Raw genomic sequence first — 14,460 nt, 5'->3', positions numbered from 1 at the left:
GCCTGCCCTGCCCACCCTGCCCTGCCCAGTCTGCCGGCCCTGCCCGGCCCCGCGCCACCCGGCACCCCCGGCCACGCCGGGCACCGGGGGCCCAGTAGCCCCCAGGCCAGTGGGAATGGGCGAGCCGTCGCACCTCCAGGGGTCCGGGCTCTGAGGGCCGCCTCGGTGCCGGAGCCATGGACGCCAACCTGCCGGGCACCTTCCTCCTCAACGGCCCCTCGCTGGGCCCCTTCCCCGAGGCCAAGGCGCCCGTCTGCCAGTACTCGGTGCAGAGCTCCTTCTACAAGCTGGGTCCCCCCGGGCTGGGCGCCCAGCTGGCCGCGGGCACCCCCCACGGCATCTCCGACATCCTCGGCCGGCCCGCGGCGACGCCCAACAGCGGCCTCCTGCCCGGGTACCCGCACGCGGGCGGATTTAACGGACTGAGCTCCCCGGGAGTCTATTACGGGCCCCAGGTGGGCGCCCTCCCCAAGGCTGGTGGCGAGTACCTGCCGCGGGCCCGGAGCTGCTGGGCCGAGGCGGCCCCGGCGTGGCGGGGCGGGCGGCAGTGCGGCGGCCGTAAGTACCGCGGGCCGGGGCGGGCGGGGGTGCGGGGGTGCCCTGCGGAGGCCGGACCCGTCGGCACCGGGGCGGAGACGTGGGGCGGCTGCCCGGGCTGCGTCTTGTCCGTCGCCCTGCACGAGGCACGGGTCAGCCTGCGGGTCACCCCGGGGCGGTGGGAAGGGCCGCGATGCCAAAGGCTGCTGGACCTCGAACTGTCACAGAAGTTTCGGTTCAAGAGCGGGGGCAGCTCCAATGACAGAAATTAACTCTTTGCCCCCAGGCAGCCACAGCTGGCACGGACAGGCAGAGCACTCTGGCTCACTGATCCCCCTTTGCTCCAGCAGTGTCACCGGGGCCAGTGCCTGGTCCAGCTCGGTGCAGAGGCAGGCAGGATGGCACAGGGAGAGAGGCAGGATGGCCGGGTGTGGACTGACAGCACTGCCTGCCTGGTGGAGAGCTGGCAGGGGAACTGCTGAGCATGGTGCTGCTCTCCCCGAGGGTGGGTGGGATGGGTGCACCAACTATGTCACGAGGAGTCCTGGGAGGCTCTGGGCCAGGACCAGGGTCCCATTCCACCCTCTCCAGGTGATGCTTTTGGAATGGATGGGTCAGGCAGCTCGGCCATCTGCTCCTGGCACAGCTACGAGCTGATGACCAGCTCTGCTTGTCTTCTGTCCTGCGTCCTGCAAGGTGTGGGGTGTGGGGGCACGCTGTTCCAGCACTGCGTGGCTCTGAAGTCCTGCACTGCTGGTAGCGACCCTTCCCCTCTCAGCACAACCACCCAGTGCTGTCCTCGAGCAGGAGCTGCACAGCCTGGCTCTGGCACAGCGTCAGCTCAGCCCTCCTGGGATGGGGCTGAAGCCTTCAAGCCAGAATACGGTTTTAATTTGGAGGGGAGCCGGTGTGGGGGGGACTCTGTGGGTGCTGAGGGCTGGTGCCATGCTCAGGAGAAGGGGAGAGCTGCCCAGAGTCGTGGGCTGCAGAGAGCTCACCTGCTTCTGTCCTCCTCTCCTGCAGCCCCTGCTCACCTGGCTGACAGCATCCACAAGAAGAAGCACACGCGTCCCACCTTCACAGGGCACCAGATCTTTGCTCTGGAGAAGACTTTTGAGCAGACCAAGTACTTGGCAGGTCCGGAAAGAGCACGGCTGGCCTATTCTCTCGGCATGACTGAGTCCCAGGTGAAGGTGAGTGCTGGTCCCTGCATGGCACGGGGTGTGCAGGGTGGTGGCTGCTCACCAAGCTGGGCCCGTGGGGCGACAGGTCTGGTTCCAGAACCGACGGACCAAATGGAGGAAGAAGAGCGCCCTGGAGCCCTCCTCATCCTCGCAGCGGGCGGGGGGCTCTGGTGGAGAGCGGGCGGCCTCTGAGACCGAGGATGATGAGTACAACAAACCCCTGGACCCCGACTCAGACGACGAGAAGATCCGGCTGCTGCTGAGGAAGCACCGCGCGGCCTTCTCGATGCTGGGCTTGGGCTCGCACAGCGGCTGAGCGTGGGCACAGCCGGCCCCTCTGGGCTGGGGGGACACTGGCCTGGCCACCCGCATCCTGCTGGGGTGACTGCCCTCCCTGGCAGGCTGTCGGAATGGGGCAGCTGCCGGCAGGACGGGGATCGTGGCTGGCAGGGCTGGGGGCAGCACGTGTGGGCAGTGTCAGGCACGGCCGTGGTGTCGGCACTGATGAAATAAAGGTCCCAGTCAAGTCCAAGCACTTGTTTCGTGGGTGTGGGGTCCAGGGTGGCCCTGTGAGGCTGGGCCAGAGAAGGGTCAGGGATAGGATATGTGGGGCAGGGTCTGTGTGCCAGGCAGGGGAAGGGGCTTTGCTGTGGTGCTGTGTGTGGGGCAGGAAGAGTCTACAGGAGCAGGGCAGCCCTGGGGACCTTTCCTGTGGTTTGGGCGTGCACCAGCAGCAAGAGGTGCTGGTTCAAAAGTCACTCGTTGGGGCCTCTTATTGGAACCTCTTAGCGGCAAATAAATATCATTTATCTTGGGCTGTGAGTGAGAGCCCATTCACCTGTCGGGGCTGCAGGATTGATGTGGCGTCAATGGCCCTGCTGTGTTTGCCTGCCAGCCTGGTGGGTCCCCCCCTCCGTGCTGCAGCCCTGTGCAGTGGGGGCTGCACATCCACACCCCTGGGCCTGCACACTCCCTGCTCTGGTTGCCCAGGGCTCAGCCCCTGCGTGCCAGTGGTGGGTGCTGTGCGGGGCCGGCCATCCCCGGGTGCCAGAGGGGCTGCTGCTGGCACAGGCACAGTGCTGGGGGCCCGGCAGTTGTTCAGCCAAGAGCCAATTCAGTGCCAGCCAGGTGTGAGCAAATACACAGTCTGTGTCTTGGGAGGAAATCGATAGGAGATAAGGTGCTGCCGGCCCATCAGGCACTGATTAGCGGGGTGGCACAGGCACAGAAGGGGCAGACACAGGGAAGGGATGTCCTTTCCTGCGGCCCCAGGCAGTACCTGTGCCAGGCTGGTGGCCAAGTCCACGCCTGGGACAGCTGAAGGCCCTGAGCACCAGCCTCGTGGTGTGTGGCTGCAGGCCACGGCTGTGCAACCCTCCTGCCCAGGCCCCAGGGCCCACATGGGCCTTGGAGTCCTCTCCAATCTGTCACTGGGCTGGGGGCACTTTGCCAGGAGCCCTGACTGCCCAGCAGCACTTTTCCAGGGCTCACGAGATATTCTCCCTGCACAGGTGCCTGTCCAGCTCCCCAGCGAGCATGGGGCTCATAATGCTCCCCCCTCAGCCACGCAGCCCCTCCACTGCCTTCATGGGGCAGGTGCCAGGAGGGTTGAGGGGCAGAGCCAATGGATCCTTTGTAGGGATGTGGGATGCCAGGTCCCACAGCAGCGTGGTGCCCGGGGCTGGTGGCAGGGCTGCGAGAGACACATCACTGTCTGTGGGCAGAGCCAGTGCTCAGCAGGAGCAGGTTCCACACGGTGGGAGAAGTGAGGGGCTGCTGTCGGGATATTTTTTTAACATTTTCTAAGCTGCCCAGCGTGGCTGACAATTTTTAATGTACTAACTGCCTGGTCCAGTGAGCTGATTAATTGGTGCTGTGGAGATCAATACAAAACAGAAAATTAAAACAATTTTAAAGTGATTAAGTAGTTTAACACCTGTCTGATGCCACGTCAGAGCTAGGAGACAAATAAAGCAAGTGGCAAAGGGCCTGCTGTAGCCAGGGAGAGTGACAAATGGCTGCCACAGCCTGGCTGCCCCGTGCATCCCTGCAGCCAGACAGGACCCCAGGCAGTGCTGCTCCGAGCAGGGCCCAGCCTGCTGGCCAGGACCAGCCCCTCTCCTTGCCCCCCTGCCCTCCGTGGCTCCCGTGGCCCAGCAGAGCGGTGCCCCCGCAGCGCCGGGGCTCGATGGGGCGAGCAGAGTGGTCAGCAGTGACCACAGCTCTGCCCACCCCGTGCCTGGCGCTGAGCAGCCCCTGGCTGTGCGGGCAGAGCCGGCAGCCGGCGGTGCCGGGGGTGCGAGCACAGGCAGGGCAGCCTGGCAGGCAGATGGATGGCAGCTCCGCTTCAATTCCGCATCCCTTTTCTCCCAGACAAACCCCGTCGGATTTTCATAAATCAAAGCGCCACACTGTTTAATAAAAATTTATTGACTTACAAGTGATTATTTATCAAAAGGCCATTAATAGCGGCTCTGGGAATGATGTGCTACTGGGTGGTGCATGGAGACTAATAGCAAATCAATGCCAGCATCCGGGCAGAATGCATATGAGAGCCCCGGGCCCCCGCGGGGTGCGCGGCGGCTGCAGCCCGAGCCAGCAGCCCCTGCCCCGCCGGCCGCCCAGAGCTCCCCCCCCGGTTATTTATTGCTTACAAATGAAATGATCGATACTTTTAATCTAGAGCTAAATTTATTAACTTTCTCATCGGAGAGAGACATATTGACTGGGGGCATGGGGTGGGAGAGCCGAGCAAAGATGGATGTGTGCCTCCTAACCCGTCCAGCTCCCTGCCTGCTGCCGAGCGGCCTGGGTGCTGCTGGGGACGGTCCCCGAGCACGGTGGAGGTCCTGCAGAGCTGGGGAGGGCTCTGCACATCACCACGGCCTCAGGGACAGGGCACCCAGCTGTGGGCAGGAGACCTGTGGGCACCTGCAGCCGGGTCCCTACACGAGGTCACGGCGGGGGCGTGGGAGGCCTGGCCCGGGTAGAGCTCTGCCCACACTGTGCAGCAGCATCTGCGCGGCCTGAAGGCAACACCCATCCCTGCCCAGCCCTGGAGAGTGCTAGGGAGCAGCTGCTGGCTGGGGAGGGGTGAAGCAGACCCCAGAGACCCTGCCTGGGCAGCAATGTCCACGTCCCCAGCTCAGGGCTTGTCCCCTGGGGAAGGAGCATCCACAGCTCCCAGTGAGCACGGCCCTGCCTGGGCACCCCGTGGCTCTCTGGGACTGGAACTCCCTCCAGAGCTGGCTGGACCACAGGACCCTGTCGGGGTGTTTGTCCAAATGGCCTCCAAGCAAGGGAAAAGCTTTGCAAGCCTTGGAGCCAGGGCAGCAAAGTTCCATCAGGCAAATGGGAAAAAAAAAAAAGCACAGGGAAATTCCAGTTTAAGGCCACTTGGAACAACTGTCCTCACCTGGGGGAGCAGATGCCCTCCCCACAAACACCTGAGGTACAAAGGCACTTAGGTAATTGCCTTCTCCAGGGTGCTGGGAAATGCAAGCAGGCTTCAGCAGGTAGTGAAACAGCTTTTGCTTGTAAGAGCAGGCAGAGAACCCAGTGATAGTACCAAGGTTTGTAGGAATTCAGGAAAACTGGAAAGTACACGGGATGAATGCTCAAATGCAAATTGTTTTACTGAATAATTTACTTGCAGAGCTGAAAGGGAAAGGGGCACCACCTTCAGCACAAGATTCCAGTTTTCCTGCAACAAGCTGAGATTATCCATGCACATGTTGGTGCATGACAAGGTCAAATCCCACTGTTTCCCCCAGGAGACATTTGAAAGGTGCCCCAGCCACGAATTCTCAGGCTCTCCTACCCACCCTAAGCTCCCACTAGAGCACGTACAGAGCCCCACCAGTGGCACCTGGCACCCTCCAGCTCCAGGGAGGCTTCCAGGGAGGATCATCCTCACTGCATCAGGAGCAGCAAAGAGGTTGTTACTCAGACACTGGAGAAACAACAATCTGGGTCAGGCTACGACAGGAAAGCTGCAAAAGAAAAGATTTCTCCTGGAAGTGGATCTGGAAATAGCCTGAGAGACCACATTCTGCTCCTAAGGGGTTTATGCCACACACGTGAGAGGCTCGTGAGGACTCCCCTGGTTGTCAAGGCAGCTGATTCCAGCACAGCTCACCAGCTTCAGTGCCGTGGGAGACTTGTGACTGACACCCCTGCACATCATTCCAGTCCTCCCCCGGGCTGGATACACCAGATGGAAGCACACGACACCATAAGAGTTTCTTTTAATACTGCCCCTGCACGGGGCTTCACTGTAACAGAAATGAGAAGGCATCTTTGCCACGAGCTGCCCAGGGCCTAAAGACTCCAGGCAATAACAGTGCCTCTGGGAGAGAACAGCCAGAGGGTGAAGGAGTGAGTCCAAGCTCTGGAGTGGCCCAAGTCCAAAGGTTTGGAGTTGCTCCAGACAAGCCCTGGCTGGTGCTGGAGGCAGAGGGCTCTGCAGCCCCTCGGCAGTGCTGGAGGCAGCAGCATCAGGAGCGGCTCCGGTCTTCATGGTTGCCTACAATCATTTTGCTGTAGAGTTTCTGTTGCTCCTCCTTGAAGGCGTCTTTCACCTTCTCCCTCTTCAGTCCTCCATCCCTGGGGAGAGAGTCGGATCAGGGGGCTGCAGAAAGGCACTGCCTTCGGATGGGGCTGCTCAGGGCAGGTCAGGGCTCCAGCAGCTGCCCCTGAACCACAGGCTGCCAGGGCACACTGCAGGCCACCTGTCCCCAAGGGCAGTCACTGTCCCACCAGGTTCTGCCAGGAGCTGCCCCCACGGCCCTGCACTGTGCTCATCACAGCAGCTCTGCCAGCAACATGAGCTCATCTGCTACCACTGCAGGAGACTGACCCTGCAGAGCCCCTCTGCCTGCTCAGGGCCTGGGAAAGGAATTTCCCAGCTGAACACACCTTGCTGAGCAGAAATGAGTCAGACCCAGAGCATCCCACTGCCAAGCTGCAATCACAGAACGAAGCAGCAACAAAGACTTTAGTCCCTGCTAAGAAGAGCATTCCCCCAAGGCCTGCTCTGTCCCATGCAAGACACAAACAGAGCTCTACAGCCCAGGAGCACATGCAAGAACCCAGGAACAGGGAACTGTCACCAGGAAGAGAAAAGCCTGCCTGGACTCACCAGAGCAGATCCACGAGGCCCCCCTGCCTGGCAATGGCTGACTTCACTCGATTGGCAAACTGCACTGCGTCCTCTTCAGGCTGTGGCAAAGTCAGACAGCTCAGCAGCAGCAAGGGGCCAAAGAGGAAGGAGATGAGATAGGCCAGGTTCACCTTACTTACCTGTCTGGTCATTGGGGGCAAGTACCAGACACTGCAGACAATGGCCCAGCTGGTCATCATCCTGAGGAGGTAGGTCACCATCCCGTATTTGCTGCTGTTCCAAAAGGCATCTCCGAACTGTGGGTCGTACTGCAGAAGCAGAGGAGTTTGTGAAAGTCAGGCAGTGGCTGCACCCTCCCTGAGGCTCCAACTTCCACCCAAGTGCAGCTACAGGCCAGCTCTCCCAGAGTGACCTCAGCTTTCCTGTGCTTTCAGACCAGGCTGGACTGGGCTGCCAAGACAGAGGGCTACTTGTGCCCTAAGAATGTTGCCTTCTCATACCTTGATGGCTACAGGGTAAACTGTGGCTCCGATTTCAAAGCTCCCCTTCTTGAACATCATCACAGATGTGTTGTTGATGCATGTTCCTGGAAGAGACAAGCACAATCTTCTCAACTTCTGTCTCCAAGTCAGTTCAGAAGTCTAAGCTACAGGCTTAAGGGCTGGGCCACAGGAACTCCCCCCTAAGCCTCAGTCCAAGGCCTGTTCTCTGAGTGCACAGATGGGTCACTGGGACATCATGGATCTGACCCCCACGTTCTGGGGGGTCGGGCAGCAATAAAGACACAGTGTCCCTTTGCCTCAGTGAAGGCTGTGTGAAAAGGGAAGGAACAGAGATATGGTGCTGTCCCAAGGTGCCCTCTCCACCAGGTGCTTGCCTGGCCTTGCTGCACACTCACCTTCCGGAAAAATAAGAATGGGCAGTTTGCTCTTGTCCTTGACGTGTTCTGTGAGCCTAAACAGAAGAGTGTCACCAATTAGCAGAGGGGACAGGAGCTCTCACTAGCAATCCACACAGCACATGGTCCTCGCCCTGCAGTCACCAGGGACTACTGGGGTGCCAACAACAGGGGCACAGTGTGCCTGCACCCCCGAGGCCAGGCAGTGCCCTCAGCCAAGGGGAGTGAGCAGCTCCTCCCTCCCCAGCCTGCAGCCCCGCCCCTGCAGCAGCGACTGTCACACCTTTTGGCCACCAGGTGACGATCTCTGACCTCAGAGCGCTCGAACCAGACGTGGGGACAAGCTTTCACCATGGCCCTCTGTATCACACCCATGAGCCCGCCGTGGACCTGACCCACCTGCACAGGGCAAGAGGACACAAGTTACAAGACCCGGGCACACATGACAGGCGAGGCAGCTCCCAGCTCCACAGACAAGTTGAGATTCATCTTCCTACCCCTGCCCTGGAAAGGCTGAGAGGAAAAGTCCCAGTCTCTGACAGGAAGGACAGACACAGCCAGCCCCAAGTGCTTTCTGCAGGGCACAATGTCCAGCTGCAGAAGTGCTTTGCTCTTCCAACAACAGCAAAGCCCAGAGCTCTGCTTGCAAAGCCATGCCCACACACCCCTGGTGCTCTGAGTCCCAGGGCTTGCTCGAAAGCCGTGCATAGCAGAGTCTGACAGCCCTGCCATGTCCTGCAGGGAAAAGCAGTTCTGCATGCTCCAGGGACTCTGGCTGCCCACTCCCTGTCCCACACTCGTTGCTGCTCCCTCCCCGTGGGCAGCCAGGCCCTGCAGGCAGAGCTGGGCCCTCACCATGGCGTAGTAGCCATCGCTGGCCAGGATGATCACGTCGATGGGGGAGGTGTGATTGGCCACGCAGATGCCTCCGTTTCGGGGTCTGTTTTCTCTAAATGCAAAACAAAGGCAGGGGTGAGGAGAGGAGGGAGGAGTGAGGCCTGCAGGAGGCCCAGCCTGGAGCAGCTCCCGGGCAGGACCAGCCTGGGCAGGGCCTTACCGGTCGTGGTAGGTGATGATGGCTGTGAGGGCCCGCACGCAGATCCGGTAACACATCAGGTGGACGTGTTTGCTCAGGAACTCCTTACACCTGCAGCCAGGACAGAGACAGTCACTCCCCAGTCCTACAATCTCCCCTGTAATGGTGCCACTCAGCCCAGCTGCCCCAGGCCCAGAGCCAGCCAAGCCCTTAAGTCTCTCCCACAGAAAGGCAGCATGTCCTGGGCTGTGCTGTCAGCTTATGACCACTCATGAGAACCAAACTCTGGCCTTTGTTCTTTTCTGTTATTACTCCTTTCAGAGACCAGGGCTGAGCGCTCTGCCACAGGTTTAGTGTTCACATCTAGGTCCTTTGTTTAACATCATAGGGTGTCTGTCCTGAGAGGCTGTGTCTGCAGGTGGCAGGACAGACAGGCCTTGCAGGAAAACTTCAGGATTACCAGGTCTCAAACTGCAGGGGGTGCTCCCCACCTGCTCTTCCCTCGAAGACGAACTCACCTTCCATTTGGCAAATATCCCACCACTGTGGTACCAGTCACCAACAAGCTGATGCCAGTAAATGCCAGGGCTATCCTGCAGAAAGAGGGAAGCCACATGTTAGCAAAACCAGCCACGGACCCCGCTCCCCGAGGCAGCCACCTCTGCTGATGGTGCTGAGCAGGGTCCACGGGCTGGGGAGCAGCTGCAGTGGCTGCAGCAGGACCAGGCCAGCTCAGCCCCCTGGGCAGGAGGGCCCAGCACTCACCGGAGGGGCAGCAGGAAGCAGTAGCGGATGAGCACCCCGAGGCCCCAGAGCACCGTCAGGCGCAGGCTGATGTACTGGAAGTTGTAGTTGGTCCTGCTGAGCAGGTTCCAGGACTCCAGCTCTTCAGCTGAGAACCTCTTGGTCACCTCATCGTCCATGATGGTCTCGATGCCTTTGCGGCAGAAATAGAAGATGTCTGAGAGCTCAAACTCGGGGGTGTCCAGGGCTTTGCCGCTGCCACTCCGGCGGAGCTCCTTGATCTCCTCCTCCAGTGACGTTGGCTCCTTTGCAATGATACCTGCAACGTGCCACAGGCAGCTCTGAGCAAACTGTGACCCGCCTGCTCCAAGAGAGCCACGAGCCAGGCCTTTCCTTGCCCACCCTTCCTCCAGCCCAGACAGGCCCAAACCAGCCCTCCCCACTGTCTAGAAATGAAGCACTCCCGCGGTGCTTCCCTGCCCTTCCTCATGAAAAGGACCTCTCCTTAACTCCCTCCAATCCATCCACATGGAAAAGGCTTCCCAACAGACCTCAGCTGCTCAGAGGCACCACATCTACCCCATCTCCCCAAAGGAATTTTGAACTTCCTGTGCACCCACGCAGGGCAGGATCTCACCATTGACATAGGGCTTGTACAGCGGATGGTTCTTCTCCTTGGCACCACGCTCTATTCTCAGTGTCGCCCACTGCAAGACAGACAAGACAACCACGAGATGGCACAGCAAGATTTCCTGCAGCTTCCATGACCTCTTGGCTCTGCTGCACCTGGCACGTGGTTGCCACTGCACAGCTTCTGGCTGAACTGTGCATCCTGCTTGGGTGGTCTGCACCACGGTGGAGGAAGCTGCTCAGGGGACCAGAGCTATTTTTCAACCTTGTTTCTTCCAAACTCAAAGCAGAGACTGTGTTTTCAGGTTGCTGCTGAAAACCCCAGGCTGATGACAGGATGGGATCCTTTCCCCTCCAATTCAACTGATGACTGCTGCTGCTTCTCAGCTCACCAATCCACCCTAAACAGCAGCAAGCACCCTCAGACAGCTGGCTGCCAAATCCCATGTCTGGACTACCTGTTCTCTCAGCTACTTTTCAAGGGCACCAGCACAAACTGCAGGCTGGATTTCTGGGCAGCCTTCCTGCCTGCCCTCTGAGAAAGCTCCGCAGCCCGTAACTCCTTGCATCACCCAGGCCTGGGAGGACAAGCTTGTATACAACATGCTTATCTGTGAGGGAGGGGAACTGCTGGGAACTCCTGGCATCCTGCTCTCAGGAGGCAGCGATGTGGGAATGCTGATTGCACACGGAGTGTCTGGCTCACCTCGCACCGCCTCTGCCAGCAGCAGGAACTGCAGGATTGCAGAAGACTGCCTAGACACTGCCATCCCAAGAGAAGTCAGCAGAGGAGCTCTGACCCCGCAGGAGCTGAGCAGCCTATGGAGAAGGCATTCATGGCAAGCCCAGCACATCTCCATCCTGACTGCAGCAGCAGCAAACCCACCTGGGCAGCAGCAGGCAGGTCCCTCCCTCCCCACCAACACGGGTGTGTCGCTGCCAGACAGGCCCCGTGGCTGTGTCCCACCAATTGCCAGACCAGGCTGCTGCCCCTCTGGGTTCCCAACACTGGCCTCAAGAGCTGGGAAAATCATCTGGGCAACTAATGGCCCCCAAACATGCAATTCTGAATGACCAAACTTAAGGAGTGAATTCCCACCAACTCGGGGAGCAGCTGTGTGTGAGTGCTCCTCTATCCCACCACTAAGATTCTTTGATAAGAGCTGAAATACACTTCCCACTCTCTTCAGAAAAATAGGTTCAAACACCAAAATAGGTGTTGAGAGTAAATGTTCCTGAATTGAAGGTGAAAAAGAAAACAAGGTGAAAAGTTCCATTTCAGATAAACCAAACTTCTTATTTTTCCCCCTGCTTCAGTCAGTAAATTTGAAGTCAGGTCTTCAGACATCTGTGTTAGCAAAGCCCCTCACAAAGACCAGGGTCTTCCCTCAGGCTTCTGGGGGGACTGAGAGTTTAAAGAGCTGAACACTATGAGCTCCAGGGCTGGCTTCCCAAGCCAACCAGTACAGTTATATCCCAGCCAGAAATACTCTGAGGATGACCAGCCCTGTTCAAACAGCAGCAGCTGTACCATAAACCCTTTAGCAGCATGAACTCCACATTTAAGAGCCTAAAACCTCCCCAGCAAGCACAGGGTGCCCCTTTACCTTTCACCTGGGCTGCCAGGGTAGGGTGCTGTAGGCTTTACCTGCTACTCTTAGCAGATAAAAAATTCTGGTCAGGGCCTTGCTTCAAGGAGAGGTGTTGGCTCAGAGACAGCCCACAAAATTAGACCGCCAAAGGCAGGCAAGGGAACAGCATGACCCCAAGCTGGAAAATTCCACTTGGCCTCTCTGTGCCAAGAGGGTCGGCAAGGGCTGCTGGTCGTCCTCTGAGGTGGCAGGACCAGACAGGGCTCAGCAGGCGACACTCCAGGACAGAAGCATGTTGAGAGCTCTGGGTTCTGGCCACAGACCACTCAGGGCTTGCAGGACAAAAGTCCTGCCTTACCTCCTGCTTTTGCTTTGTCCAAACATGTCCTGGAGAGGAGCAACCTGCTGGCTGCAGGCTGGTCCCTCCCCATCACCCCACATCGAGGGCTACCAGAACTCTGCCCTGTCTGGGACAGGAACCCCTCCAAGCCATCCCTCAGCACCCCTCAGACCTGCTGCATCCCTGCTGGCTGCCCAACCTCACCAGCCTGTTTCTTCACTTGAAGACTTACTAGATTAATCAGAGGGAAAAACCAGCCCACAGACAGATGTCTGGTAAACCACAGTTGGCCAAGATGAGCCAAATGGGTCATCTGGCCCCAGCATGACACCAACAGCCCAACCTTCCACCCTGGTCATCCACGATGCCCTGATGAGGCAAAAGCCTCTCTTCCCAGCACGACCACGCTTGACAAAACCCCTGCAAACACACAGAAAATTCTGAAAACACGACTTACCTGAAAAATTTTTAATAAAGTTTTCATGTAAACCTTGCGGATGCCAAAGGAGACTCCAAAAATTGCTGGCACGATGATGAAAACCAGAAGCAGAGTGAAGAGAACAGTTATGGAAATCCCCAAGAGATTAACCACCAGGCTGTCAAAGGGCAGCAGGAGGAACATGGTGAAGGGCCCAGGCAAGGCCGGGGCCCTGCAGCCAGACAGAAGGACTGCCTGCAGTGATGAACCAGTCCTCCTGTTACTGAGCAACAGTCTCACACACGCACCGAGTCCGCAGCCCGCTCACAGACCCCATTCCAAAGTTCACATCCTTTTGGGGCTCTGAGAGACAGGGAATGCAACGGGATCAGGGAGAGCACTTGGGAGAAGAAGCCAAGAGTGTGCCAGGAGGCCGGGCGAGCCGGGGCAGCGCGGGCCGAGGAGCTCAGAGCAGAGGGCACAGGCACAGCGGCCCGTCCATGGGCGCGCGGGGGGCACGGCAGCGACACGACCGCGGGTCCCCTCCCAGGCTGCTGCCCAGCGAGTCCTGCAGGGGGGCAGCTTGTGGAGGAGCTGGCAGCAGAATCCCCTCCCGGCTGCTGAGAGCATGCAGAGTCTCTTCAGAGGGACAAGGTGGAGTCCATCCCTGAGCCTGCATTGGAGGAGATGGAGGGAGTTGGCACTCGCCGGAGCCTACCCTGTGTGGAGCTATTATTGTTCTCCCCACGAGGACACGGGTGCCGGCGCAGGGCCTCGCATGACGCCTGGAACGGGTTCAGTTCTGGAGGCCCCTGGCATCCACTCACGCTGAAGGGCTGTTACAGACACGAATGAAGCCTGTGTCGCTGGGAAGCTCTTCAAACAGCGCGTTGGCTTCTTGGCAGACGAGGCACTCACGTGCCAGCAGCGGCAGCGGAGGAAAGAGCAACCCAAGTCAGCAGCTCGCAGAGATGTCAGCGCAGAGATGGTGGCAGGAGGCCAGGGACAGTGGGCTCTGGAACCTGGAAGGCAGTGCTTGAGTGAGGTCACACCACTGAGAGAAGCTCCTGAGACACAGCAAGACTCGGACCAGGACTCCAGCTACTGCCTGGCACTGTCACACACTCAGGAATCACCCCCTGCTGCCACTCGTCCTGTGTTTTCATACCAGTCCTGTATTTTCATACCACGCACACCTCAGACTCAGGCAGAGCAGACTCATCCACAACCGTGCCTAAGGCACGGGAGGCTGCAATCAGGTTCCAAGTACAGGAAAGGAGTGACAGAAAGCCCTTCCTTGTGACAGATCTTATCGCCTCCCTCATTTCAGGGCATCCCAGAGCACTGAGGAGGCGAGGTACCCAAATTCCTGGGAAGGCATCACTTCCTCTGCTCCTGTACATCTCATCCTCGGTCACACAGGGCAGCTTTACAAACAGTTCAGGACAGGAAGTTACCCCAGGGAGAGAATTACTGATGATGATTAGCCAAAGAGGAATTTGCTGGGGCACGGGGACCAGTGAAAAGGTCACACACCCTGCACTGCAGCCCTGCTGAGGGAGAATGTACATGCACAGGACCAAGGCTTGTGACAACAGTCAAGTCTGCTCGGGGGAGACTCCCCTCCAGACACCACCTTCACCTGGCTATGGAGTGTCAGCCTGACGATGGGATTTAACAGGTACCTGCCAAGCACACAAGGCAGAGGAGAGCCTGTGAAGATCCTCTTGCTGCCCTGTACAGCGTGTTCCAGCTGCTGGTTGAACACGGCTGTACCAGTAACGCCAAGAATATGGTAAGTGCTTCAAAGACACACGCACAGACCATGTCCTGGGAGAGGCAGCTCGTCAGCCACACGTGCCCATTATGCCGGAGCCGTCACCCATCCGAACCAGGACTCACGCCGGCGAACAGGTCAGACCGGCCCCCCGAGCCGGGGACGAGGCCCTGCGAGGGCTC

At 58.9% G+C, this 14,460-nt stretch overlaps 2 protein-coding genes across 2 annotated transcripts; one reads left to right on the top strand and one right to left on the bottom strand.

Moving 5' to 3' along the window:
- The first annotated feature begins 36 nt into the window (after positions 1-36).
- Positions 37-2,536, top strand: NKX6-3 (NK6 homeobox 3). Its single transcript, XM_027667107.1, has 3 exons — positions 37-558; positions 1,561-1,730; positions 1,807-2,536. Exons 1-3 carry the CDS (start codon positions 177-179, stop codon positions 2,035-2,037), a joined length of 783 nt encoding a protein of 260 aa, XP_027522908.1. The 5' UTR covers positions 37-176; the 3' UTR covers positions 2,038-2,536.
- A 3,414-nt stretch (positions 2,537-5,950) lies between these two features.
- Positions 5,951-14,424, bottom strand: GPAT4 (glycerol-3-phosphate acyltransferase 4). The gene is made up of 13 exons (XM_027667106.1): positions 14,187-14,424; positions 12,541-13,523; positions 10,159-10,228; positions 9,543-9,840; positions 9,296-9,370; positions 8,799-8,888; positions 8,597-8,690; positions 8,025-8,140; positions 7,742-7,797; positions 7,344-7,429; positions 7,023-7,151; positions 6,862-6,941; positions 5,951-6,326 (listed from the first exon to the last, which is right to left on the bottom strand). The coding sequence occupies exons 2-13, from the start codon at positions 12,703-12,705 to the stop codon at positions 6,218-6,220; spliced, it is 1,368 nt and encodes a 455-aa protein (XP_027522907.1). The 5' UTR covers positions 12,706-13,523; positions 14,187-14,424; the 3' UTR covers positions 5,951-6,217.
- Positions 14,425-14,460: the final 36 nt, after the last annotated feature.

Source organism: Corapipo altera, unplaced genomic scaffold (assembly GCF_003945725.1).
Source record: "Corapipo altera isolate COAL_440 unplaced genomic scaffold, ASM394572v1 275, whole genome shotgun sequence".
Taxonomy (NCBI): Eukaryota; Metazoa; Chordata; class Aves; order Passeriformes; family Pipridae; genus Corapipo; species Corapipo altera.
Note: the sequence above shows the minus strand (reverse complement) of the source record. Positions and strands in the feature narration are given on the sequence as shown.